The sequence below is a fragment of the Ursus americanus genome, chromosome 22 (genome assembly GCF_024610735.1).
Source record: "Ursus americanus isolate L20-20 chromosome 22, mUrsAme1.1.p, whole genome shotgun sequence".
NCBI classification, from domain to species: domain Eukaryota; kingdom Metazoa; phylum Chordata; class Mammalia; order Carnivora; family Ursidae; genus Ursus; species Ursus americanus.
The window spans coordinates 51485148-51511128 of NC_142148.1; the positions used below are offsets into that span (position 1 = coordinate 51485148).

The 25981-nt window shown below is 43.1% G+C and overlaps 1 protein-coding gene across 1 annotated transcript in view; it reads left to right on the forward strand.

Moving 5' to 3' along the window:
• The window catches only part of LOC148108145 (uncharacterized), an 81876-nt gene extending 56369 nt beyond the window's left edge, over window positions 1–25507 (forward strand). Inside the window, exons 3-5 of the mRNA XM_087853890.1 lie at window positions 21624–21991; window positions 23357–23460; window positions 24644–25507. Coding sequence (XP_087710016.1) covers window positions 21624–21991; window positions 23357–23460; window positions 24644–24677 — 506 coding nt within the window. The 3' untranslated portion in view covers window positions 24678–25507. The remainder of the gene's footprint in view (window positions 1–21623; window positions 21992–23356; window positions 23461–24643) is intronic.
• The last annotated feature ends 474 nt before the right edge of the window (window positions 25508–25981 follow it).

Here is a 25981-nt window from a genome sequence, read left to right on the forward strand (position 1 = left end):
GGGGCGCCTGGGTGGCTCAGTTCTTAAACCTCTGCCTTCGGCTCAGGGCGTGATCCCAGCGTTCTGGGATCAAGCCCCACATCAGGCTTCTCCGCTAGGAGCCTGCTTCTTCCTCTCCCACTCCCCCTGCTTGTGTTCCCTCTCTTGCTGGCTGTCTCTCTATGTCAAATTAATAAATAAAATCTTTAAAAAAAAAAAAAGCTTAGTGCTTTTTTAGATTTGCTATCATTTTCTGGTTTAGTTTTGGTGATTTATACATTCATAGAAAATCATCTGTTTTATCCAGCTTTTTCCTCTGTATCTGGGGCTGTTATCCCTGTCCTGTTCCCTGATTTTGTGTGCTTACGTTTTTTTCCTTTTTCCCCCTTTCATTTATTTATTCATTTATTTTTTAATAAAGAATTTTCTTTTTTTCTTTTTTTTTTCTTTTCTATTATATTATGTTAGTCACCATACAGTACATCCCTGGTTTCTGACGTAAAGTTTGATGATTCATTAGTTGCGTATAACACCCAGTGCACCATGCAATACGTGCCCTCCTTACTACCCATCACCAGTCTATCCCATTCCCCCAACCCCCTCCCCTCTGAAGCCCTCATTTGTTTCTCAGAGTCCATAGTCTCTCATGCTTCATTCCCCCTTCTGATTACCCCCCCTTTTTTTATCCCTTTCTTCCCCTACCGATCTTCCTAGTTCTTATGTTCCATAGATGAGAGAAATCATATAATTGTCTTTCTCTGCTTGACTTATTTCACTTAGCATTATCTCCTCCAGTGCCGTCCATGTTGCAGCAAACGTTGAGAATTCATTCTTTCTGATAGCTGAGTAATATTCCATTGTATATATGGACCACAACTTCTTAATCCAGTCATCTGTTGAAGGGCATCTCGGCTCCTTCCACAATTTAGCTATTGTGGACAATGCTGCTATGAACATTGGGGTGCATATGGCCCTTCTCTTCACTACGTCTGTATCTTTGGGGTAAATACCCAGTAGTGCAATGGCTGGATCATAGGGTTGCTTAATTTTTAACTTTTTAAGGGACCTTCACACTGTTTTCCAGAGTGGCTATACCAACTGCATTCCCACCAACAATGTAGGAGGGAACCCCTTTCTCTACATCCTCTTCAACCTTTGGTGTTTCTTTCCTTGTCCGTTTTTGCCATTCTAACTGGCACAAGGTGGTATCTCAGTGTGGTTTTGATTGGAATTTCCGTGATGGCTAATGATTTTGAACATTTTTTCATGTGTCTTAGCCATTTGTATGTCTTCATTGGAAAAGTGTTCATATCTTCTGCCCATTTTAGGATTTGTTTATTTTTTTCTCGTGTATTGAGTTTGAGAAGTTCTTTGTAGATTTTGGATACTAGTCTTTTATCTGTAGTGTCATTTGCAAATATCTTCTCCCGTTCCGTGGGCTGCCTCTTAGTTTTTTTGACTGTTTCCTTGGCTGTGCAGAAGGTTTTGATGTTGATGAAGTCCCACAAGTTCATTTTATCTTTTGTTTCTCTTGCCTTTGGAGATGTGTCATGAAAAAAGTTGCTGTGGCCGATGTCGTAGAGGTTGCTGCCTGTGCTCTCCTCTAGGATTTTGATGGATTCCTGTCTCACATCGAGGTCTTTTATCCATTTGGAGTTTATCTTTGTGTATGGTGTGAGAGAGTGGTCAAGGTTCATTCTTCTGCATGTAGCTGTCCAATTTTTCCCAGCACCATTTATTGAAGAGACTGTCTTTTTTTCCACTGGATGTTTTTTCCTGCTTTGTCAAAGATTTTTTGCCCAAAGAGCCGAGGGTCCATTTCTGGGTTCTCTATTCTGTTCCATTGGTCTATGTGTCTTTTTTTGTGCCAATACCATGCTGTCTTTGTGATCACAGCTTTGTAGTACAGCTTGAAATCAGGCAACGTGATGCCCCCAGCTTTGTTTTCCTTTTCAAGAATTCCTTGGCGATTCGGGGCCTTTTCTGGTTCCATACAAATTTAAGGGCTGTTTGTTCCAGTTCTTTGAAAAATGTCATTGGTATTTTGATTGGGATAGCATGGAATGTGTAGATTGCTCTAGGTAGCATAGATATTTTAACGATGTTAATTCTTCCGTTCCATGAGCATGGAATATTTTTCCATCTTTTTGTGTCTTCTTCAATGTCTTTCAAGAGCGATTTGTAGTTTCTAGAATATAGATCCTTTACATCTCTGGTTCAGTTAATTCCGAGATAATGTATGATTTTTCATGCTATTGTAAATGGAATGGATTCCCTAATTTCTCTTTCTTCAGTCTCATTGTTCTTGTATAGAAATGCAACTGATTTCTGAGCATTGATTTTGTATCCCGCCACATTACTGAATTGCTCTATAAGTTCTAGTAGTTTGGGGGTGGAGTCTTTTGGGTTTTCCATATAGAGTATCATGTCATCTGCGAAGAGAGACAGTTTGACATCTTCTTTGCCGATTTGGAGACCTTTTATCCCTTTTTGTTGTCTGATTGCTGCTGCAAGGACTTTTAGTACTAAGTTGAAGAATAATAGTGAGAGTGGGCATCCTTGTCGTGTTCCTGACCTAAGGGAAAGGCTTCCAGCTTTTCCCCATTGAGAATGATATTCACTGTAGGCTTTTCATAGAATATGAAATTGAGGAATGTACCCTCTATTCCTACAGTCCGAAGGGTTTTAATCAGGAAAGGATGTTGTATTTTGTCAAATGCTTTTTCTGCATCAATTGAGAGGCTCATATGGTTCTTGACTCTTTTCTTGCTGATATGATCTATCACACTGATCGATTTGCGAATGTTGAACCACGCTTGCATCCCAGGGATGAATCCCACTTGGTCTTGATGGATAATCCTTTTAATGAACTGTTGCATCCTATTAGCTAGGTAGGATCTTGTTGAGAATTTTGGCGTCCAAATTCATCAGGGATATCGGTCTGTAATTCTCCTTTTTGATGGGGTCTTTGCCTGGTTGGGGGATCAAGGTAATTCTGACCTCATAGAATGACTTTGGTAGTTTTCCTTCTATTTCTATATTTTGAAACAGCTTCAGGAGAATAGGTATTATTTCTTATTTGAATGTTTGGTAGAATTCCCTGGGGATCCGTCAGGCCCTGGACTCATGTTTTTGGGGAGGTTTTTGATCACTGCCTCAATCTCTTCATAATTAATCGGTCTGTTTACGTAACCAATTTCTTCCTGTTTCAGTCTTGGTCGTTTATAGGTTTCCAGGAAGGCATCCATTTCTCCCAGGTTGTTTAATTTATTGGCATAAAGCTGTTGATAAAAAGTTTCTAATGATCCTTCCTATTTCATTGGTGTAGGTTGTGATTTCTCCCTTTTCATTCATAATTTTATTAATTTGGGTCCTTTCTCTATTCTTTTGAATAAGTCTGGCCAGCGGCTTGTCGATCTTGTTGATTCAAAGAACCAGCTTCTAGTTCTGTTGATCTGCTCTGCTGTGCTCCTGGTTTCTAATTCATTGATCTCTGCTCTAATCTTGATCACCTGCCTTCTTGTGCGTGGGTTAGACCTGTTCCAGTTCCAGCTTCTTGAGGTGTGAATATAAAAACTGCATTTTAGATTTTTCTATTCTTTTGAGTGAGGCTTGGATGGCTGTGTATTTCCCCCTTAGGACCACCTTTGCAGTGTCCCATAGGTTTTGGACCGATATGTTTTCATTGTCGTTGGTCTCCATAAATTGCTTAAATTGATTTTTAATTTCCTGGTTTACCCAATCATTCCTGAGCAGGATGCTTCTTAGTTTCCAAGTGTTTGAGTTTCTTCCAAATTTTTCCTTGTGATTGAGTTCCATTCTCAAAGCATTGCGGTGTGAGAATATGCAGGGAATAATCTCAGTCTTTTGGTATCGGTTGAGACCTGTTTTGTGACCCAGTATGTGATCTATTCTGGAGAACGTTCCCTGTGCATTCGAAAAGAATGAGTATTCTGTTGTTCTGGGGTGTAGTGTTCTGTATATATCTATGAGGTCCATCTGGTCCATCTGGTCCATTCAAAGTTCTTGGTTCTTTGTTGATTTTCTGCTTAGGTGATCTGTCTATTGCTGAGAGAGGAGTGTTGAGGTTCCCTACTATTAACGTATTATTATCTATATCTTCCCTACTATTAACGTATTATTATCTATATGTCTCTTTATTCTGGTTAAGAGTTGGCTTGTGTATCTAGCTGCTTCCCTGTTGGGAGCATAGATATTTATAATTGTCATATCCACTTGTTGGATACATCCTTTAAGAATAATATAGTGTCCTTCTGTATCTCTACCTACCGTCTTTAGTTTAAAATCTAATCTGTCAAGGTACAACACCCAGTGATGACAAAAATACTCAACAAAGTAAGATTAGAGGGAACGTACCCCAAAATAATAACAGTAACCATATATCTAAAACACACAGCTAACGTCATACTCAATGGTGAAAAACCAAAAGTTTTGCTTCTAAGATCAGAAAGAAGACAAGGATGTGCACTCCCAGCACTTTTGTTTAATATAGTACTGCAAGTCCTGACCTCAGCAGTCAGACCAGGAAAAGAAAGAAAAGGCATCTAAATTGGTAAGGGAGAAGTAAAACTGTCACTATTCGTGCATAGCACGATAGCACGATACTATATCTAGAAAACTCTAAGGACCCTACCAAAAAAAAAAGTCACTAGAACTCATAAGTTCAGTAAAATTACAAGATGCAAAGTTAATACACAGATCTGTTCCATCTCTATGCACTACGAATGAAATAGCAGAAAGAGAAATTGAGAAAGAAATCCCATTTACAACTGCACCAACGATTAAACACACACACACACACACACACACACACACACACACACACACACGGGAATAAATTTAATGAAAGAGGCTTTAAGACCGGGACTCTGAAAACTATAAATACACTGATTTAAAGTCATGACACACACACAGAAAGTAAAGACATTCGATGTTTGTCGATTGGAAGAATTAATATTCTTAAAATGTCCATACTATCTAATCCACAGATTTAAGGCAATCCCTATCAAACACCAACAGCATTTTCCACCGAACCAGAACAGACCTAGAATCTGTATGGAATCGCAAAAAATCCTAAATATCCTGGAGCATGGCTGGAAGTATCACAATTCCAAACTGTAATTTACGGTACAAACACGTAGTAATCAAAACAGTATGGTACTGGCACAAAAATAGACACACAGAGCGATAGGACAGAATAGGAAGCTCAGAAATAATTCCACAACTATATGGTCAATTAATCTTCAACAAAGGCCACAAAAGTATACAGTGGGGAAATAAAGCCGCTTCAGCAGATGATCTTGGGGAAACTGGACAGCAACGTGCAGAAGAATGAAACTGGACCATTTTTTTTCCACCATAGACAAAAATTAACTCAAAAAGCTTAAGGACCTAAATATGAGACCTGAAACCATAAAAATTTTAGAAGAGAGCACAGATAATTTCTCTGACATCAGCTGTAACAACACTTTTCTAGATATGTGTATATGATCCTTTTAGTGTATTACTGAATTTGGTTTGCTAATATTTTGTTGAGGATTTTTGTAAGTGTATATTAGGAATATTGGCCTGTAATGTTTTTCTTGCAGAATCCTTGTCTGGATCAGGTATCAGAAGAATTCCAGTTTTATAAAATGAGTTTGGAAGAATTCCCTCCTCCTTTATTTTTTGGAAGAATTTGAGTATTAATTCCTTTTTGAATATTTTGTAGAATTCACCTGTGAAACCATCTAGTCCTGGAGTTTTGTTTTTTGGAGGTTTTCAATTACTGATTCAACCTGCTTACTAATAAGCTGTTCAGATTTTCCATTTCATCAGGATTCAGTCTTAGCAAGTTGTATGTTTCTGGGAGTTTTATCAATTTCCCTTAGATTGTCCAATTTTTTGTATATAATTGTTCAGAGTAGTTTCTTATGATCTTTGGCATTTCTCTGGTATCACTCTTTCATTTTTTATATGAGTTCTGTCTCTCCCTCTCTCTCTCTCCTTGTTTTTGGGGGTGGGGGAAATCTAGGTAAAGGCTTGTCAATTTTATTTTCAGAGAATCAGTTCTTAGTTTCGTTGGTATACTCCATTATCCTTTTAGTCCCGCTTCATTTTTCCCTGCTCTAATCTTTGTTATTTCTTTCCTTCTAATAACTTTGGCCTGATGTGTTCTCTTTCCAGTGCCTTAAGGGGTAAAGTTAGGTTGTTTGTTTGAGACTCATCTAGTTTCTTGAGGTTTCATTTATTACTAGGCATATGTGGTGTTTTAAATCCATTTATGAAACAGAAATGAACACTACATTCAGTCATAAATTAAAACAAAACCTAAATATCTTTTGGGGCGCCTGGGTGGCACAGCGGTTAAGCATCTGCCTTCGGCTCAGGGCGTGATCCCGGCGTTATGGGATCGAGCCCCACATCAGGCTCTTCTGCTATGAGCCTGCTTCTTTCTCTCCCACTCCCCCTGCTTGTGTTCCCTCTCTCGCTGGCTGTCTCTATCTCTGTCGAATAAATAAAATAAAATCTTTAAAAAAAAAAAAAACCTAAATATCTTTAGAGTTCAGTAATTCATCTGTTGTGTATAACACTCAGTGCTCATCACAAAACCCAAATATATCATGAGGTTTCATGTGTCCTCACACTTTTCTTTAAGCTTCTAAAGCATATTGTAGAATTTTTTATAAATTGTAAATTTTCCGTATGAGATATGTGAGTTTGCCTGTATTTTTTTAATCCGTTGCTTTTATTGAGTTTATGGAGATGACTATGACTAATTATCCACCCTTGTCTTTGTGCAAACAATGAAAACAATTAAAGCAGTGTTTCTCAAACTTTGGTGTGCATTAGAATTGCCTGGAAGACTTGTTGATGCCAAAGGTAAATCCCACTGGATTCTGATTCAATAGTTCTCTCGAGGGCTAGAGTATTTGCATTTCTGACAAATGTGTAGGTAATGCTGCTGGCTTTGGGGCCATATTTTTGAGAACTGTGGAATTTGTCGAGCCTCTGGGACCTTAACTATCATCTAATAATTTTTTTTATTTTTCATAAACATCATAAGTATACTTTAAACTATATTATAGGCAGCTTGTGTTGAAAACATAGTGCGTTAGTACTGTTAGAATCAGAAAGGCAGTTTCTATCTAACTGAATTCTGACTACGACAAGTAAAGGGTATGGAGTCACAGGGTCAGAAGAGTTAGTGAATAAAGGATATTTGGCTGTGTTCCTGGAATATAGGTGCTCCTTCCAAGTGTTCTGTATTATGGTAGCAATTGAAAACAGCAACGTGGGAGCTCTGTGACCTTGGGCTCAAACCGTTCGGATTAAGCTTGGGATTCCTAATATTTCAATGAGGTTGAACTAGAGGACAGCAACTTTCAGCTACAACATGCAGCAGTGTTAACTACAGTGATTGTGTAGCACATGACATTCTCAGGACTTACAGCTGTGGTTTGTACCTTTGATCCCCTTCATTCAGTTTTCCCTCCCGTCACCCCGTGCCTCTGGTAACCATAAATCTGATCTCTTTTTCTATTTGTTTTTCTATTTGTTTTATGTTTTAGGGTCCACATATAAGTGAGATCATCTAGTATTTGTCTTTCTCTGCTGACTTATTTAGTATAATGTCCTCAAGGACCATCCGTGCGGTCTCAAATGACAGGATTTCCTTATTTTTATGGCTGAATAGTATTCCATTGGATATACAGACTACATTTTCTTTATCCATTACTCTGTTGATAGATACAGGTTGTTTCCATATCTTGGCTATTGTAAATAATGCTGCTATGAACATGGGGTGGCAATACCTCTTCAACAGGCTAACTTCTTTTTTTTCAACATGTTAATCTCATTTTGTTCAGCTATGTAACCAGAAGTGGAATTGCGGGATCCTTTGGTTATTTTATTTTTAATATTTGAAGAAAGTTCATAGTTCTTTCCATACTGGCTATGCCAATTTACATTCCCACCAACAGTGCACAGGAGTTCCCTTTTTTCTACATCTTCATCAACATTTGTTATCTTTTGTCATTTTGATAATAATTATTCTAACAAGAATGATATCTCGTTGTGGTTTTTGTGGTTTTGATTTGTATCTTCGTAAAGATTAGATGTTGAACACCTTTTTTTTTTTTTTAAGATTTTATTTATTTATCTGACAGAGATACAGACAGCCAGCGAGAGAGGGAACACAAGCAGGGGGAGTGGGAGAGGAAGAAGCAGGCTCATAGCAGAGGAGCCTGATGTGGGGCTCGATCCCATAACGCCGGGATCACGCCCTGAGCCGAAGGCAGACGCTTAACCACTGTGCCACCCAGGCGCCCCTGAACACCTTTTTTATGTGCTGGTTGTCCATTTGTCTTCTCTGGAGAAATGTCTATTTAGGTCCTTGGTCCTTTCTTTAGTTGGTTTCTTTTTTCTTTTCTTTATTTTTTTACTTTCTTTCTTTCTTTCTTTTTTTTACATACAACTGAGTTGTATGAGTTATGTATATATTTTAGGTATTAATTTCTCTTCAGATACATGATTTGCAAATATTTTCCCATTCCATATGTTGCATTTTCATTTTGTTGATTATTTCTTTCACTGTGAAGAGGCTCTTGAGTGTAGTACCACTTTTTTTTTTTTTATTTTGTTGCTCGTGCTTTTGGTGTTATTTTTAAAATATACTTACCAAGACCAATGTCAAGTAGTTTATTCTCTATGTTTTCTTGTAGGAATTTTATGATTTCAGGTCTTCCCTGTAAGTCTTTTATCTATTTTGAGTAAATTTTTGTGGATGATGTAAGATAGGGGTCCAGTTTTGTTCTTTGACATGTGAATATCCACTTCTCCCAGCATCATTTACTGAAGAAGCTGTTTTATTTTTCTCCATTGAGAATGCCTCCCTTCTCAAAAACCGTATGTGTTTGGGTTTATTTCTGGGCTCTCTCTTGTGTTCATTAGTCTATGTGTCTGTTTTTATGCCACTACCATAAGATTTTGATTTACTATAGCTTTATAATACAGTTGAAATCAGGCAGTGTGATGCCTCCAGCTTTATTCTTCTTTCTAGAGATTGTTTCGGTTATCCAAAGTCTTTCATTGTTTCATTCAAATTTTAGGATTTTTTTTTTCTTACTGCAAAAAAAGTCATTGGAATCTTGATAGGAAATTCATTGAGTCTATTGGTGGCTTGGGTAATTAACATTATTTCTTGCAATTCATAAACATGCAATACCATTCAATTCATTGGTGGGTTTCTTTTTTTGTATCTGTCATCAATGTCTTGTTTTCCGTGAAGAGATCTTTCACCTCCATGCTCAAGTTTATTTCTAAGTATTTTGTTGTTTTTCTCCCTAACATAAATGTTCTTTGTATCTTTTTCCTTTATATCTTTTTCAGATAGTTTGTTGTTGGTGTATAGGAATGCTACTGCTAGGTGTACATTTATTTTCTATCCTACAACTTTACTGAATTCATTGATTAGACCTAACAGGGTTGTTTTTATAGTCTTTAGGATTTCTATATGTCACCTGCAAATAGAGACAGTTTTAACTTCTCCCTTCCCAATTTTTATGCCTATGATTTCTTTGTCTTGTCTGATGGTTCTGCTAGGACTTCGAGTATTGTATTGAATAGGAGTGTTGAGAGTGGGCACCCTTGTCTTGTTTACATGACAAATTTTCAGTCTTTCACCAATGAGTATGATGTTAGCTGTGGGTTTGCCGTATGTGGCCTTTATTGTGTTGAGGTACGTTTCTTCACGATCCAATTTGTTGAGGGTTTTTATCATGAATGCATGTTGTACTTTGTCAAATGCATGTCAAATGCTTTTTCTGTATCTATTGAGATATTCATATGATTTTTATCTTTCATTCTGTTAATGTGATGTGTCACACAGTGATTGATTTGCATATGTTGAACCATCCTTGCACCCCCTGGACAAATCCCAGTTGATCGTGGTATATGGTCCTTTAAGATGCTACTGAATTCAGTCTGTTAATACTTAAAGAGAATTTTTTCATCTATATTCATCGGGGACACCAGTAGATAATTTTCTTTTCTTGTAGTCTTTTTATTTGGTTTTGGTATCATGGTGATACTGGCCTCTTAAAATGTGTTTGTGTGTATTCCTCTTATGTTGATATTTTTGGAAGAGTTTAAGTAGTATAGGTGTTAATTCTTCCCTTACGGCAGGTCTAGTAGTGAGGAACTCATTTAGCTTTTCTTTGTTTGGAAAAGTCTTTATCTCTCCTTTATTTCTGAAGGACAGCTTTTCCAAATAAAGCATTCTTGGCTGACAGGTTTTTTTCCAAGTGGAGATGTTCTGACCTGGAAGTTTCATTGAAGAAAGGTGACCGTGATCTTGCTGCCCTAGGCCAGAGTTTTCTGCACAGCCGTATTTCCTCTGACCCTCTAAGGAGGCATGGAAATCTGCCAGGGAACAAAGCCACACAGACAACCTCCTCACGTTAAACCCAACCCCCTGACAAGGGGTGGTGAAAGGCCAACCAGGCAGAGCAGCCTGAACAGCCAAGCAGCAGGCCCCTCCCCCAGAAGACAGACCGGAAGAACAGGTAAGTGACACGCTTATTTCCTACAGGACTGCAAAACTCCAGCGCCAGGGGAAACTAATATATTGAGGTCCAGGTGTTCCCTCAAGACTCATTTATACTTCAAGCTAAAATTTTACATTTATTTAATTTTTTTTACCTTGTTACCATCTCAAATACTCTTATTTCCCAATTTATGATTTGAAGTGGGTTTTTATATTTTCATATCTACCTTTTATACTTTTTATACCTCATACCAATCCTTTTCACACTACTCCATTTTGTTATGTATGTGAAATGTATATGATATATGTTATATATATGTTTTATATATAAGTTCCAGATTGTTTGCAATTTTGGGACATGGTGTCTTCTAAGACAGAGACCAAAAATCAATCAGGAACAGACAGATCACCCCGCCTTGTCCACCCTGAGTGCTTATAGTCTCTCTGCCCCACTGTAATGACTGTTTTGGATAATCGTGACTTTGTTTGGGTATCTGTGGTAGCTTCGGACCACTTGGAGTATTTTCTAGAGGGCGTCTTCCTTGGTTTGTGGTTGATATTTTGGACTCTGTGTATTCGCTCAACCATCCCTCAATAGAATGACTAGAAGGAGAACTCTCAACAAAGAAAAGAACCGGAGACCATGTCCTCTGCCACAGAACTAATTTTAAGGATATAAGCATGATGTCAGAGGTAGCGTTCAGGATGGCAATCGTAAAATCAATAGCTAGGGTAGGAAAAAGCATTAATGACAATATATAATATATGAGGGCAGAAATGAGATCTAATCAGGCTGAACTTAAAAATGCTATGCATGCGATGCAGGCTGAATTGGACGCTCTGACAGCCAGGGTCAGTGAGGCAGCAAAGATAATAAGTGATCTAGAAGATGGGCTGATGGAAAGGAAGGAAATTGAAGAAAATAGAGAAAAACAACCCACAACACATGAAGAGAGACTTAGAGAATTTAATGGTACATTGGAAAGAACCAATATCAGGATCATTAGGACAAAGAAGGCGGGCTGGAAGGTATATTTGATCAAATCATGGCTGAGAACTTCCCAAATCTGGGGAAAGAAGCATGCATTCACGTCCAAGAGGCAGAGAGGACTCCTCCTCAAATCAATAAAAATAGTTCAACACCACGACATATAATAGTGAAGCTTGCAAATCCTAAAACCAAGGAAGCTATGCAGAGAGTAGCTAGAGGGAAGGGATTTCTTACATACGGAGGGAGGAACATCAGAATAACATCAGACCTGTCCACAGAAACCTGGCAGGCGAGAAAGGGCAGGGTAATAAATGAGAAGAAAATGGAGCCGAGTACCTTATTTAGCAATGCTATCATTCAGAATGGAAGGAGAGATAAAGAGTTTCCAGGATAGACAAACTGAAAGAACATATGACCACCAAGCCATCCCTACAAGAAATAATAAGGGGGATACTGCAGGCGAACAGATCCCGAGGGTAACAGACCAGAAAGTAACAGAGACAATCTACAGAAACAGGGATTTTAAATACAATGGCACTAAATTCATAGCTTTCAATACATATTCTGAATGTAAATGCTCTGAATGTTCCAATAAGAAGACAAACAGTACAAGATTGGATTTTAAAAGTAAGACCTATCCGTATGTTGTCTACAATAGACTCGGTTTGAACCTAAAGCCCCTCCAGATTGAAAGTGAAGGGATGAAGAACAATTTACCACACTAATGTACCTCAAAAGAAAGCTGGGGTAGCAATCTTCATATCAAACAGATTAGATTTTAAACTAACGGCTGTAGTAAGAGATGTAGGGGGACACCGTATCATACTTAAAGGGCCTATCCAGCAAGAAGACTTAAAAATTATAAATTTCTATGCTTCCAATGTGGGAGCAGTCAATTATATAAACCAATTAATAACCAAAGTAAAAAAACTTATCTATAAAATACGTTAATGGTGGGAGACTTCACCACTTCACTCACAACAATGGACAGATCATCTAAGCAGAAGATCAAAATAGAAACAACTTAAAAGACATTATCACTGAGGTAAAAACACAATCCACAAGACGGGAGACCGTAGTGCAAACCATGTGTCTGAAAGGGGCTCAATATCCGGAATATACAGAGAACACATAAACTCAGCAACAAAAACCAAACCAAATGTAATGTGTCAATGTGCAAAAAAATGTGAATACACACATCCTCAAAGACACGCACATGAAAAGGAATTTGAAAAGATACTTGACTCACTAATTTTTAGGGAAATCCACATTTTATTTTATTTACTTATTTTAAAAAATATTTATTTGACAGAGAGAGACAGCGAGAGAGGGAACACAAGCAAGGGGATTGTGAGAGGGAGAAGCAGGCTTCCCACTGAGCAGGGAGCCTGATGCGGGGCTTGATCCCAGGACCCTGGGATCATGACCTGAGCCGAAGGCAGATGCTTAATGGCTAAGCCACCCAGATGCCTCAGAAATCCACATTTAAAAAAGCAATGAAATAGCATTTTTCATCAAGATGACTCTTCCACACACACACACACACACACACACAAAGAATTAGAAGAAAAGAAAAGAACAAGTGTTGGCAAAGATATGGAGAAATTGAAACCTTGTTCATTGTGTGTGGTAGGAATATTTGAGCATAGTTGTGAAATCAGTATGGTAGTTCTTAAAAAAAATTAAAATTAGACTTACCCTGTGTTCCAGTAATTCTGCTTTTGGGGTATATACCCAAATTAATTGACACCATGGTCTTGAAGATCTGTCTGAACATACATTTTCATGCCATCATTAGTCATAATAACTAAACCATGAAAACAATCCACTATCTGTCCAAGGAGAAACAGATGTTGTTTATACACACGATGGAATAAGAATGAATAATATCTCAGAAGAGGAAGAAAACACTGACATATGCCACAACATGGGTGAACTTTTACATTAAGTGCATTCATAAAAATGCAAGCTTTGACTCCACTTTTGGGACCTACCCAAAGTAGATTCATAAAGACAGAAAGTAGAATGGTGTTGCCAAGGGCTGGAATGAGGCAGTAATGGTAAGTTTCTGATTCATGGTGTAGAGTTTTAGTTTCACAAGATGAAATGAGATGTGAAGTTGGGTTAGACGGAGGTTGTAGAAAGGGTATTAATGCATTTAATACATTTAAAATGTATTCCATGAACTTAATGTACTTAATGAAATATAAACCTATAAATGGTAGATTTGTAGACGGTAGATGGTAGATTTTTGATTATGTGTATTGTATGTCAATAAAAATATTTTTTCTTTAAAAACTGCAAATACAGAGAAATGAACACAGGACAATTTAGTCTTGCCATTTTGGTGCTGCTATTTTGTCTCACCCATTTTCCTGGAGACAACTTTGATCCAACAAAATGTTCTCATTCTGTGCCCACTTAAAAGCTTAAAATCAGAATTTTCCAAAACATGAAAATTTTTTCAAAACGGTATTTTCAGAGTTAATTTAATAAGACATTTTATTCCTTGATCAATTTTTTAAAATGTAGCACAATTTAAAATTTAAAATTCTATTTTATCTACTTTAACTTTAATTCACTGATTTTAAAAATCAGAATCAATTTTTTATGCAAATGGCTTGGATTTTTTATCCATATCATAGTCTACTGACTGTGGGTTCTGCTGTTTTACATTTTGCTTATGTGTCATTATTTTTACCAAGTCAACTTTCCTGATGCCCATTATGAATATTAAAATATTTTTTGCCCAGTTTTATTGATATAATTGATCACTGTATATAATTGACACACTGTGTATGTGTAAGGTATTATGTGATAAGAACTCTCAGAATTTACTCTCTTAACACCTCTCAAACCATAGAGCGGTATCAACGGCAGTCATCATGTTGTACTGTAAATCCCTGTTATTTATCTTAAAACTAGAAGTTTGTACCTTTTCACCATTCACTCAATCCCTGCCCCCACCCTCCCCTCTGTTTCTTGTTACTTTAATCTGATCTGTTCTTCTGAATCAGTTTTCCGCCTTTTCTTTTCTTTGTTTTAGATTCCACATAAAAGGGGAAAATGTCTATGTATCTATCATCTATATAGTATCTATCTCCCTATATATATCTATACCTACACATATATAGTGTTTGCCTTTCTCTGTCTCACTTGTTTCACTTGGCATAATGCCTCTAAGTCCAAAACTGTTATCACACTTAGCAGGATTTCCTTTTCTTATGGCTGATTAATATTCCATTATGTAGGTAACACTTCTTTATCCATTCACCACTAATGGGCACTGATGTTTTCCTTGTCTCAGCTATGGTAAATAAAGCTTCTTGCACATGGAAGTGCAGTTATTTCTTAGACATATTCCTTTGTTTTCTATGGAATGTTCCCAGACGTGGAGCTGCTGCACATACGGTGGTTCTGTGTTCAGTGTGTTGAGGACGCTCCATACTGTTTTGCACAGTGCCGGCGCCAGTGCGCATAGGCTCCTTTGCTCCACATCCTCACCAGCATTTGTTGTCTCTTGTCGTTATGACAGCTGCTCCAATTGATGTGATAGGTCATTGCGCTTTGGGCTTGCGCATACCTGCTTATCATTTGTTTATGTTCTCTGGGAAAGTGCCAGAGCACTGAACACTGTCTCTGGGGTCCAGGGGCAAGACCAGTCTCCATTAGACCTTCAGGGTCCTCGTTTGGACATACAAGGGTGGGTGCAGAATCACTCTTCTGGCTGAGGTGAGGGTGCTGGAATAGTAAAGAGGACACCATGGGAGTGGACAGAAAAAGGAGGAAAGGGAGGTTTCTGTGGTCCCTTATTCTGCTCTTGGAGCCTGGAGATCCTGCTCCTTTGCCACTCTGACTCTGGAAAGCCACTGCCTTGAGGACACCCAGATAAAAGCACCCCTTTCTTTGGTGGTGTGCCTTCCTGGGGCTGTACCACTAGAGACAGAGAACGTGATGCAGGGTGCTTCCTTGTCCGTGGTGCCTCATCAGTTCTGCTGGAGATACTGGAGCAGGAAGAGTCAGGCAGAGGCCATTGTGGTTGTCCCCTTGCCCAGAAACAGCTCGAAACTTTTAGTTGCGCTTCTCCCTACAGTCTAGCTTGTTAAAAGGGGAGGTGGGCTCCAAGATCTTCTCAGTTATTCATTCAGTAACTATACACTAAGCACTCCCCTATGCCAGGTACCTTGGTGGACCCATGAGGAGAGCTGAAAATACCAAGAGCTCCCTGCTTTTAGGGGCTCACAGTCTAGAGATGGACAAAGCACAAACCAAAGACGTGAAAGAAAAGAGCAAGTGCTATATACGACGACTGAAGTATGTAATGAAGGAAGGCTGGGGAGTCATTGGATAGGAAAATATGAAAGGCCTCACTGAGGGTGACATTGCTGAAAACAGATTGACAAAAGGGAGCTAGACCTGCACACGTCTGTGTGCAGTGTGTCAGAAAGAAGGGACCGCTGTTGCAGACACTCACTAACAGAGCTGGTTTGGCCAGAGGAGGTGAAAAAGGCAGCCCCCGTGGCTGGAGGGACACTAGGAGGAGAGCAGAGGGGAGGGAGGAAGGCAGGGAGAGGTGCTGAGGCCTGGGAGACTGTTACTTATCTATTGTTCCTATGTTACTGCCTTGCCCCAATACCCTGAATCTTAAAATGTATATATTTAATTTCTCACAGTTTTTGTGGGTGAGGAGTCCAGGCACAAATAAGCATAGTTCCCCAGGCTCAAGGTGTGTCAGAGGCTGCAGCAGTGACTGAGGCTAGACTGGCAGAGGATTTTCTCCCAAGTTGGCTCACATGATTCGGGAAGCTGTTTGGACTCAGAATCTGAGTTCCTGTGTGTCTTCTGGCCTTGGCACAGGCCAAGTTCTCTGCCATGTGTGCTTCTACACATGGCAGCTCAAAATATCTGTGCTCGATTTTTGGTTCAGAGATCAAGAAGAAAAAGGGAAAGGGAGTGAGACGCAGAACACAAGAAAAGTAACTAGGAAGTTAGAAACTCTTTGCAATTGAAACTTAGACATCACATTTCATCACATTGGCTGCATCCTATTGGTCAGAAGCCAGTAACTAACCACCTAATTGGTAGAGAGTGATGCCTATACCACAAGTCTGGATCGGTGGGAGCCACTGTGAAGGCTGCGCCCCTCATAGACAAAAATGAGGCAACTGGGGCGCCTGGGTAGCGCAGTCCTTAAGCGTCTGTCTTCGGCTCAGGGCGTGATCCTGGCATTATGGGATCGAGCCCCACATCAGGCTCCTCCGCTAGGAGCCTGCTTCTTCCTCTCCCACTCCCCCTGCTTGTGTTCCCTCTCTCGCTGGCCGTCTCTCTCTGTCAAATAAATAAATAAAATCTTTTTTAAAAATTTTAAAAAAATGAGGCAACTGGGTCTCTTTCTAAATATAATGGGAAACAATTGAACAGTTTAACTACAGAGGACAGCAATATCTGCTTCTTCGTTCATTTCAACCCCATCATAGTGCCCACATTTACACAAGGCCAAGTGGGAAAGTGTTCCAATATTACATTGTTGGAACCCAGGCCTCTGTTGAGCGGCCCTCCATGCCAAGTCCCACCCCTTCTTGTAATTCTTCCATCCTGAAAATTGTGCTTCAGATACACAGGGGACCACCCCACCCATGTTACATTATCCACATACACCTGATGATGTCTCTAAGAAGTGGATTCTAGCCTGATCCCCACTAAGCAGCTTGGGAAAGTGGGGAATATGTGAGAGACACAATGATTTAGGACTCAGAACTGGGAAAACAAAGAAAAAAGGTCTGAATTCAGTTCTGTCTCCTGAAACCTCAGACCCTGGTTACATTTCCAGAGAGTGGTGGCTATGGCATTTTTGGCTCATAGTGTACAGTTAAGGAGATGACATGGGGGAGAAAAGTAAACAGTTCATTGCCAAGAGACGGCAGAGGCCAAGGTACTGGAATCTTGAAGAAGCGACCTCACTTCCTTGGTGATAGGCCCCAATTGAACTTAGAACTCTGGTAACCAGGCACATCCATTCAAAGAAAGCCTGCTTTCCAGCTCACTTGACTCGAGACGTTCAAGAGAACAAGATGTTCTGTTGCTGTATTCCTACTTTCAGGGGCTTTGGCCCAGAAAGTCCAGAGAGAAAGACTTTCACATCATTGTAGTCGTCGTCTCAGCCCGCTTTTCCGAGCCCTCTGGACATGTGGCAGGAGACACCAACAGGTAACACAGGGCAGCTCAGAGCAGCCCACTGGAGAGCAGGCAACAACAGTGATCCTACTTCAGCAGGCCCACACCTCTTGCCCCTCACTAAGTGTGTGTGTGTATGTGTATGTGTGTGTAGAGGAGGGGGCAGAGGAAGGATGCCCTTCCTGGGCAGAAGCAAGGTGCCAGGTGTTGGAACCTGGCCCATCTTTCATGTTCACACCCCAGGTCATAGCAGGCAGGATGAGAAGCTGAGTGCTGGGGACCAAGCTCAACCACCTGTATGTTAATCATGAGCCCTAGGGTTTCATCTGGCTTCCTCTTTGTTGGATGTCTTTTCTGCTGCTTCTCTTAGCCTTAACTGGAGAACACGATTTCTAATGGGGGTGGCCCCTTGTGGCAATGTCCCGTGAGGCCACTAATGTCTCTTGGCCCCATATATATGGGGCACTGCATTTTCGGAGCTGCACCCAGGAGATCATTGATGAGCTGGTCTGTGACTTTAACTATTCCAACTCCCTAGACAAGTGTCAGGTGCACCAGACCACCCAGGATCAGTGCTGCCTGAGGTGAGAATGGGAAGAGGGTTCTCCACACCCAGGGCCCCCACACAAATATGGGGACAGACCTAGGGCCGTCCTATAGTGTTTCCACATGAGTGTCCCTCAGGCCCAACCACAAAGTAATCCCAACATCTACACCTCCACCACCAGCTATGGGATAAGGTAGGAAGACTCTTCACAGATATGGGAATGGTAGAGAATATAATTAATGTTTTTTTTGCAGTTTAGGGGCGTAGGTTATTTTGTTTTGTTGTGTTTTATTTTACTTTTCCCGAAGCCATGAGTGTCTTTGTACTGTTTTTATTATTTTCCCTACTCACCCAGGTATCCTGTGTAGAACCCAGCTCCACTGTCCTTGGAGAACTTGTCCAAGGCCTTATAAATCCTCACACTAAATAGGGTGATTGAACATAAAAGGAACGGTGAGATGAAGTCATTCTATATGTTTCTCTATAACGCGTCATTTCTCAGAGTACATCAAATCATTGTAGGTCCACCAGGTCACAAGCTGTGTCCTTATATGTCTTTTTGGACCTCCGTAAAGGAGGTCGTCAGCCCCAGTAATTCAGCCTTTCAAGGCTGGTGGAACTTGACATGATTCAATTCTGTTGCCATTTCAGCAATGCTGCAAGGAACACTTAAGTGTCTTAACAAACTTTTTTTAGCTGCTAGATCTGCCAGAACATAGAACCACAGATTGGGTGGAAGGCCTCTGATGCCTCCTGGCCCAGGTAGCTGGCTCTATCTTTTCAGAGTTCCACCCAGGACATCTTTGATGAGCTGCTCCAAGGGTTCAGCTACTTCATCTCCTTTGACAAGCAGCAGGTGCATCAGGCCACCAACAACATCCAGTGCTGGTCTGGGGTGAGAATGGGTCCAAATTCATGTCCTATCTCAGGATCCACAGATGATCAGGGCAAGGCCAGAACCCACACTAGAAACAATTGGCTGCCCTGGGGCCTGCCAAGGAGGGTGGTTTCCCCTGAACCTTTCTCCCCATGTCAGGAACAGACCAGGCCTCATCAGCATGGGAGGAATGCCATGCATTCCATGCTCTGGACAGTTCTCAGGCCCAACGTCTATGATCTCAAGCAGCGTTGGAGATGCTAAGCTTCTGCTTTCTCCTGTCTGCAGTAGGGATGTTTACCGATGACTTAAAGGCATAGAGTTCTTAATAAAGGCTATTAAAAGAGAGAAATGCTATTGTTGCTCAACTAACAAAATGGGTTAAAGGGAACAATGGTTTATCATTTCACCCCTAAAGCCAATTGCACCTTTAAGCCTAGAGCCCTTTTCTGGGCGGGTCTTCAAGTCCCTTTTCTTGCACAAGTTCCCGAAGCGTTGGGAGTCTCTGGTCTGAACGCCAGACCCTGATCTTCCTGGTGGTTCATGGAGTTGAAGCTGAGTACACTGCGCTCCCCCCCCCCCCCCCGTCTTTCTGGTGGGGAAAAAGAATTAATCCTGTCCCTGGACGAGGCCTGCACGATGCTGATGCTCAGAGAAGGCACAGTGGAGCATTTCGTACGCTCCCTGGTACCATTCTTCCCAGATATAAACATATCAAATATCACAATTTTCTGCATAATACCATGTGTTCACTTCACCCCAACAGGTCCTGGGCCAGCAGTTCAACAGGTGAATGCCCACCCCAGGCACAGCACAGGAGTGAGACTCCCACCTACTAGCTGTATGTCTTGGGAATGTCACTGTACCTCTCTGAGCTTCACTTTCCTCTTCTGAAAAATGGGGTGGTAAGAGGCTGAATCTCATAGGGTTACTGTAGGAAATCATGGGAGAAAACACGGCACGGGATTATCTGGGGCCTGGCTCTGTAGAAAAGGCTGCTGAATATGCTGGGCATCTTCATGTTTAGTAGTTCTCGCTCTCCAGTGAAGAAGCTCTCAACCTCAACCCTCACAGGCCTGTGGCCCTTCTGGGTTTACAAAAGCAAATGGAAAGCTCATAGTTTTCCTGTTTGCAAAGGACTTCTGAGATTCCATCTAGTTGGTCCTGGCACTGGTCCTTTATGTGACCAGATTAGGGAGTCACTGGGGGCAGGCAGAGCCGCCCAAGGTCCACTCAGTATTTGGAAAGTACTGGTTAGGAGTCATTCATTCAATAATATGTATTAGGCATGTAGTAATGCAGGCACTTTCCAGTCACTAAGATAACTCAGTTGACAAAGTAGATACAATGTCTGGGTCTCAATTTTAGTCAGAGGGTCAGATAGTCACTCTACACATCATAAGCACCCATGTCCATAGTTCATTAGATGTGACATCTTCACGGCCTACTCTAGGTGTGACTAGATCCACCCGTGTTTGTACCATTATGATGGACTATAACAAGTAAAAACATGGTCTTTGGGTCCAGAAGGAAAGACTGCTGCCTCCACAGAGCAGGGTGGGAGATACAGGGGTTGTGGCTGGGGAGGGACTTTCAGAGCCATAGATCTCACAGATCTCTTGGTTTCCATGGGAGGGCTGAATCTGGGGGGCTTCCTGAAGAAGCAAATGAGTCAAAAAGAGCTATGGATGGGCCTTCAAGCCCTCTGGGAAGCAGAGCACAATCTGGGCTGAGTTGGTGCCTAAAACATCCACCCCTTTGATGGTCTCATCTTGCTCTGCCTGCTCCTTTCCGTATCCACCTCTGCTGACCACAACTGGGGCCAATAATAGAAGCTGTGGTGAGCAGACCACTCACAAATCTGCCTCAAACTTAAGCCCTGATACTGGTCTGCATGGAAGACAGAGTAGACTAGACCTATGGCCGTGAAGAGTGTAAGTGGAAAAACCACTCATTCAGGTTTTCTGGATGAGCAAACCACTGCAAAGACAGCTACAGAGGGGTTGGAAGTGGCCTGGGGCCATCTTCTGGGACCCACACAGAAAGAACGGTGCTGTGGGAGTAGCATGTGGAATGAAAGGCCAGGCCTCTGACTGTGCTCCACATATGACTTGAGGTAAAGGGGGGGGGGGGCTCTGTACATCTGAAGTGCCATGACTGGGACCTGAAAAACCATGCCCCCATTCTCCTGCTGCAGCGGGAACTTCTGGAGCCTGTAGAGGCAGAGGGTAAGGGAGATTGCAGTTTGGGAAGGCTATCTGGAATGGGGCTCATGGATTGGAAATTCATTGGATATATTTTTTTAATATTTTCTTATTATGTTATGTTAATCGCCATACAGTACATCCCAAGTTTTTGATGTAAAGTTCCATGATTCATTACTTGCGTATAACACCCAGTGCACCATGCAATATGTGCCCTCCTTAAGGCCATGGTATATGTCCTGTTTTTGGAAAGGCACATGGAAAGTCAGTTATGTGGATGAACCTTTCTCTTTAACCTGCTCCAGTGCCAGCTCCAGGGCTCCTTCCAGTTGCAGAGCCAGAAAAAGGGCCTTCTATGGAGCTAGAGGCAACCCCAGCTCTGCATCGACCATCACCTGCAGTGTCAGAGCCAGCCTCCCCTCCATCAGCTGTTGCAGAACTGGAACACATGCTCCCATCATCTCCATGTGTGCCGGGTGCTGAGCTGCAGTCAGCTGGACCATCAGCTTTCCCAGGAATTTTCACTCCAGCTCTGACAATAGACATAGAGCCCACTGTGACCCCAGATGGTTCCTGCTGTGTCACCCCAAAGAACCAGCTGGGTGAGGAGAAGCCTGACCTCCTGGACTTCCCTTCCAGGCTTGTGACAGAGCAACTCACATATATGGATACGGTGAGCAGTTAGGCTCTCAGGGTGGGGCAAGGACAAGCGTTTCTTCTGCTCTCGGCTGCCTTACACCTGCCTTTCCCTGATGTGGACTCCTATGGTCTGGGACCAAATCTCAGCTCCACCACTTCCCAACCCTGTCAACCCATCAAGGCGCTTAGCCCCAAGCTTTCACTGTCCAGCTGCGGACTGTAGCGAGAGACCCTGATAAGCACTGATACGGAGGTACTAGGGAGAAGAAATGAGCCAGAATGGAGAGACCAATGGGCAGGCCCTGGTCCCGTGGGTGGAGGAGGGCAGCTCCCTGTGTTCAGTCAAGTCCATGGGTCGCCCACCCACTTGTTTTGGAGGCTGAGTACCCTCAGCAATTACTAGGTATCTGATGTGTACTTAAGTGCAGGGCAGATAGATAAACCTGTGGTTGTAGCTATCATGTGAGAATGTGCATCTGAGAGGGGAGTAGAACCAGAGGGATGAATAGTTGGAGGGGAAGAGTCCCCCTTGGGAGGAGCCACCTTGAACAGCAGCGTGGAGCTTGGAGTTTGTGAGGATGATCAGGATGCAAATGCCCTCCTTCCTTCCCTCGTCTCTATTTGCTCCTGGGCCATCCTGTCCTGGGCCCCTCAGTGAAAAAGAATGGAGTGACATCCAGGGACTCCAACCAGGCTCAGGCCACATTCTCAGCTTTCTGAGCTCTAGCTCTGACCTGTGACCCCTATCTAAGACACTAGTCTTGCATGTGAAATAGCTGGGTGAACAAACCTCCCCCTGTTCTCTAGGAGCTGTTCAAGAAGCTGCTGCCCCATCAGTGCCTGGGCTCCGTCTGGTCCAAGCGCAATAAGCCTGGCAATGAGCACCTGGCACCCACAGTCCGGGCCACTGTCGCCCAGTTCAACGGTGTGGCCAAGTGTGTCATCACCACCTGCCTTGGCAACCCAAGCATGACAGCCCGGGACAGGGCCATGGTGGTGGAGCACTGGATCAAGGTGGCCAAGGTATGCAACGGGAAGCCCAGCCGAGGTGCTCTCCTGAGTCTCGGGCACTGCTCTTCCCTTGATCAGGTCTCAGGGTGGAAGGCCCTGGTCTTTGCCCTAGGACTGTGCAGTCCCTAGGCTCTTCCTTCCAGAGGCTGACTGTGACTTGCATGGCCCAATGTTGGGATGCTCTGTTCCTCCTTGACTTCTTCCTTGGAGTGAGGTAAAATCCTTCGTCTCCCAGCAGTGGGACTCTTTGGGCCTTATATATGCCCTTCGGCAGGTCCCTGGACATCTGCTTCATCCAGGAGGAGTGATTTAAACCGAGGGTGACTGAAGCTCTAGAGAAAATCAGCCTCCACTACCCACGTGACAGCTCATTCTCTTCCCTCCCCAGGCCTGTCAAATCCTGCAGAACTACTACTCCCTGAATGCCATCGTCTCGGCTCTGCAGACTGTCTCAATATACCACCTCAAGAAGACATGGGAGAACGTTTCCAGGTGAGACGGTCTCTCTGCATGGATGGACCAGGATGGATGAGGGGTCTCCCAGAGGCCTGTCCTCTTCCCCCTTAGCCAGCTTGGACCTCCTGGGAAGCAGCAATCCCTGACTACAGGACCTGGGCTGGCAGGCGGGTCTCTCAGCCTCCCTGGAGAATAGGCCACCACGTCTCCTGCTTTAGAAATCAGTTTTCCTAAATGTTCCCCCACAAGGCTGAGCTGAATAAATATTTTCATGTGTTTACTTTACAACCACTAAACTCTGCCCAATTGAAACCAAAATTGACCAAAACAGAGCTGCTCAATTAATATGGGAATGGAGTCATAGGATGACCTACATCAGAGCTCTGTCCCATGTCCTACAAAGACCTTAGTGCTCAGAGGAACCCAGAGAAAACTGTTATCCAGGCAATTTGACACTTTGGGGTTCTCAAATAAAAGGGACTTGCACTCAACCCTGCCACATTATTCCTCCAATCGTCCTGCCTCCTTTCCCTCTATTCAGGAAGTGCTTTCAAAACTTTAAAAAGCTGGGCACTGAAGACAACCCACAGAGCAGGAAACTAGTCATCAAGGTAGCATGGAAGGTGCAGGTCTGGAAAGAGAAGAAGGGTGTGAGGGAACAGGGTCCTGCATGGATGAAATAGGGAATGGCCTGAAGCATTCCTTGGAGAGGGGAAGCCTTTGGCATGAATGTGGTGACAGGTTGGGGTGAAGATTCCGTTGGGGGTGGAACAACCAGGTGCTGCTCAACCAGATTCCCTAGCCTAGACACCCTGTCTCTCTGTGTCAACAGCTAGTCCAGATGGACACCTGTACAAACCTTGAAAGCCCAGAGGACAGGGCTCTGCTCAGTGAAGGGGTTGGGATGGGTTGAGGGCCACAACAATAATGATAGTAATACGATACTGAGTCCTCAGGAGACGATGGGAGGTAGGTAGAATTCTCACTTTTCCTGATGAGAAAACAGGCTCAGGGAGGCCAGGCTTCAAGCTCAGGGTCACACATAGAGTGAATGTTGGAGCTGAGATTTTTCTAGAATCATCACATGGCATGCTTAAGGATAATGTTTATCAGTTATCAGCTGACTTAAGTCAGATATCTAGGGTCTGAATTAAAAGATGGTGGGGGCAAGTGGACTGAGGGTATTACGGTCTCAAGGATCTTGTCCTTGGCCCTACAGGAGCAACCATCTAATAAATCTGCCACCCTGGTGATGGCCCTCCAGAGAGCCTAGAAGAAGAGGCTGCAGAAGAAGGTGAGTGTGCCTGAGGCCCAGGGCCTCCAAAGTCAGAGGAGAGGGGCTTCTCCCTGAGGGCTGGAAGCCTCCAAATCAGTACAGGTGGGACTTCAACTCCAGCTCCACTTCCTGTTGCTTCTAAAATTCTTGTTTCAAAGTGACCAGCAGGAGGGTCTAGAAAGCTGGATCCAGAATGGGTTTCGGGATGGGGAGGAGCCCAGGACTATATACCCTGTGATTTTCTAAAAGCAGGCTCTGGAGGTGATTAGGAAGAGTATGATGTACTTGGAGGGTGAGGGGAAAGGGAATTGAGGGGAGACTGCTAAGGGTCCTAGGCTGCTCCATGTGGGAAACTGGGGTGGGCCAGGAGGCTGCAGCATTTTCAGGGGAGGGTCCCTGTGGGCACCAGAGAGCAGGGACTCATCCCAACCCTACTGCTCATGACACAGGGTGTTGTCCCCTAACTTGGCACTTTCCTCACTGAACTGGTGATGCTGGATATTGCAATGGAGGACTATCTGGAGGTGGGTGAGCCTGAGGATTGTGGGGGAGGGACCAGAATCCGGAGGTTTGGGAGCAGAGCGCCCCTGTACTGAGCCCTGAGCTCTCAGTACTTGGCAAACCTCCCCTCATGACAGCCTCACGGCTACCCTGTGAGCCTGGGGGCTGTTGCCCATCTCAGGGATGAGCGAGGTGAGGCTGCAGTTAGGCCACGGCTCCCGGTGCCGAAGACTGGTGAAGCAGCAGAGCTTCCTGAAGGCAAAGCTGCATGAGGTCTGTCTGAGTGGACCTCAGCCTCCCCCGGTGAGTTTGCCCGTGGGGGGAGAATGAAGTCAGGACCCTCCACGTCAGCAAGCACCTCCGTAGCCGCAGCAGCCCCTTCCTGCCTGAGGCTTCGGCCTCCCCTACTGTCTTCCGAGAGGGTGGTGCTGCAGGGTCCCGACCTGTAGCCAGTCCATCTGCCCCATGTCCTCCTTTCTCTGGACCCCAGAGCCTGGCCTACATCCCAGGCCCGCTATCTGTGTATGCACGGCCCCCTCACGGGTCCTGGCCATGGTGCAGCATGAGAAGGGATGGGAATCAAGTGCTCCTAAGAACCAGGGGCCTCATTCTGATGGACTTTGTCTGCTTTCCAGGGGAATGAGATCAACCACCAGAAAAGAAATAAGGTGAGCATATGTGGCGCTTCCCGCAGGGAAGGGTAGGGAGTGGGCCTCAGAGATGTCCCTGGGAAGAACATTGCTTGGCTCCATCCCCTCCACCTCACATTTCCTGGGATCC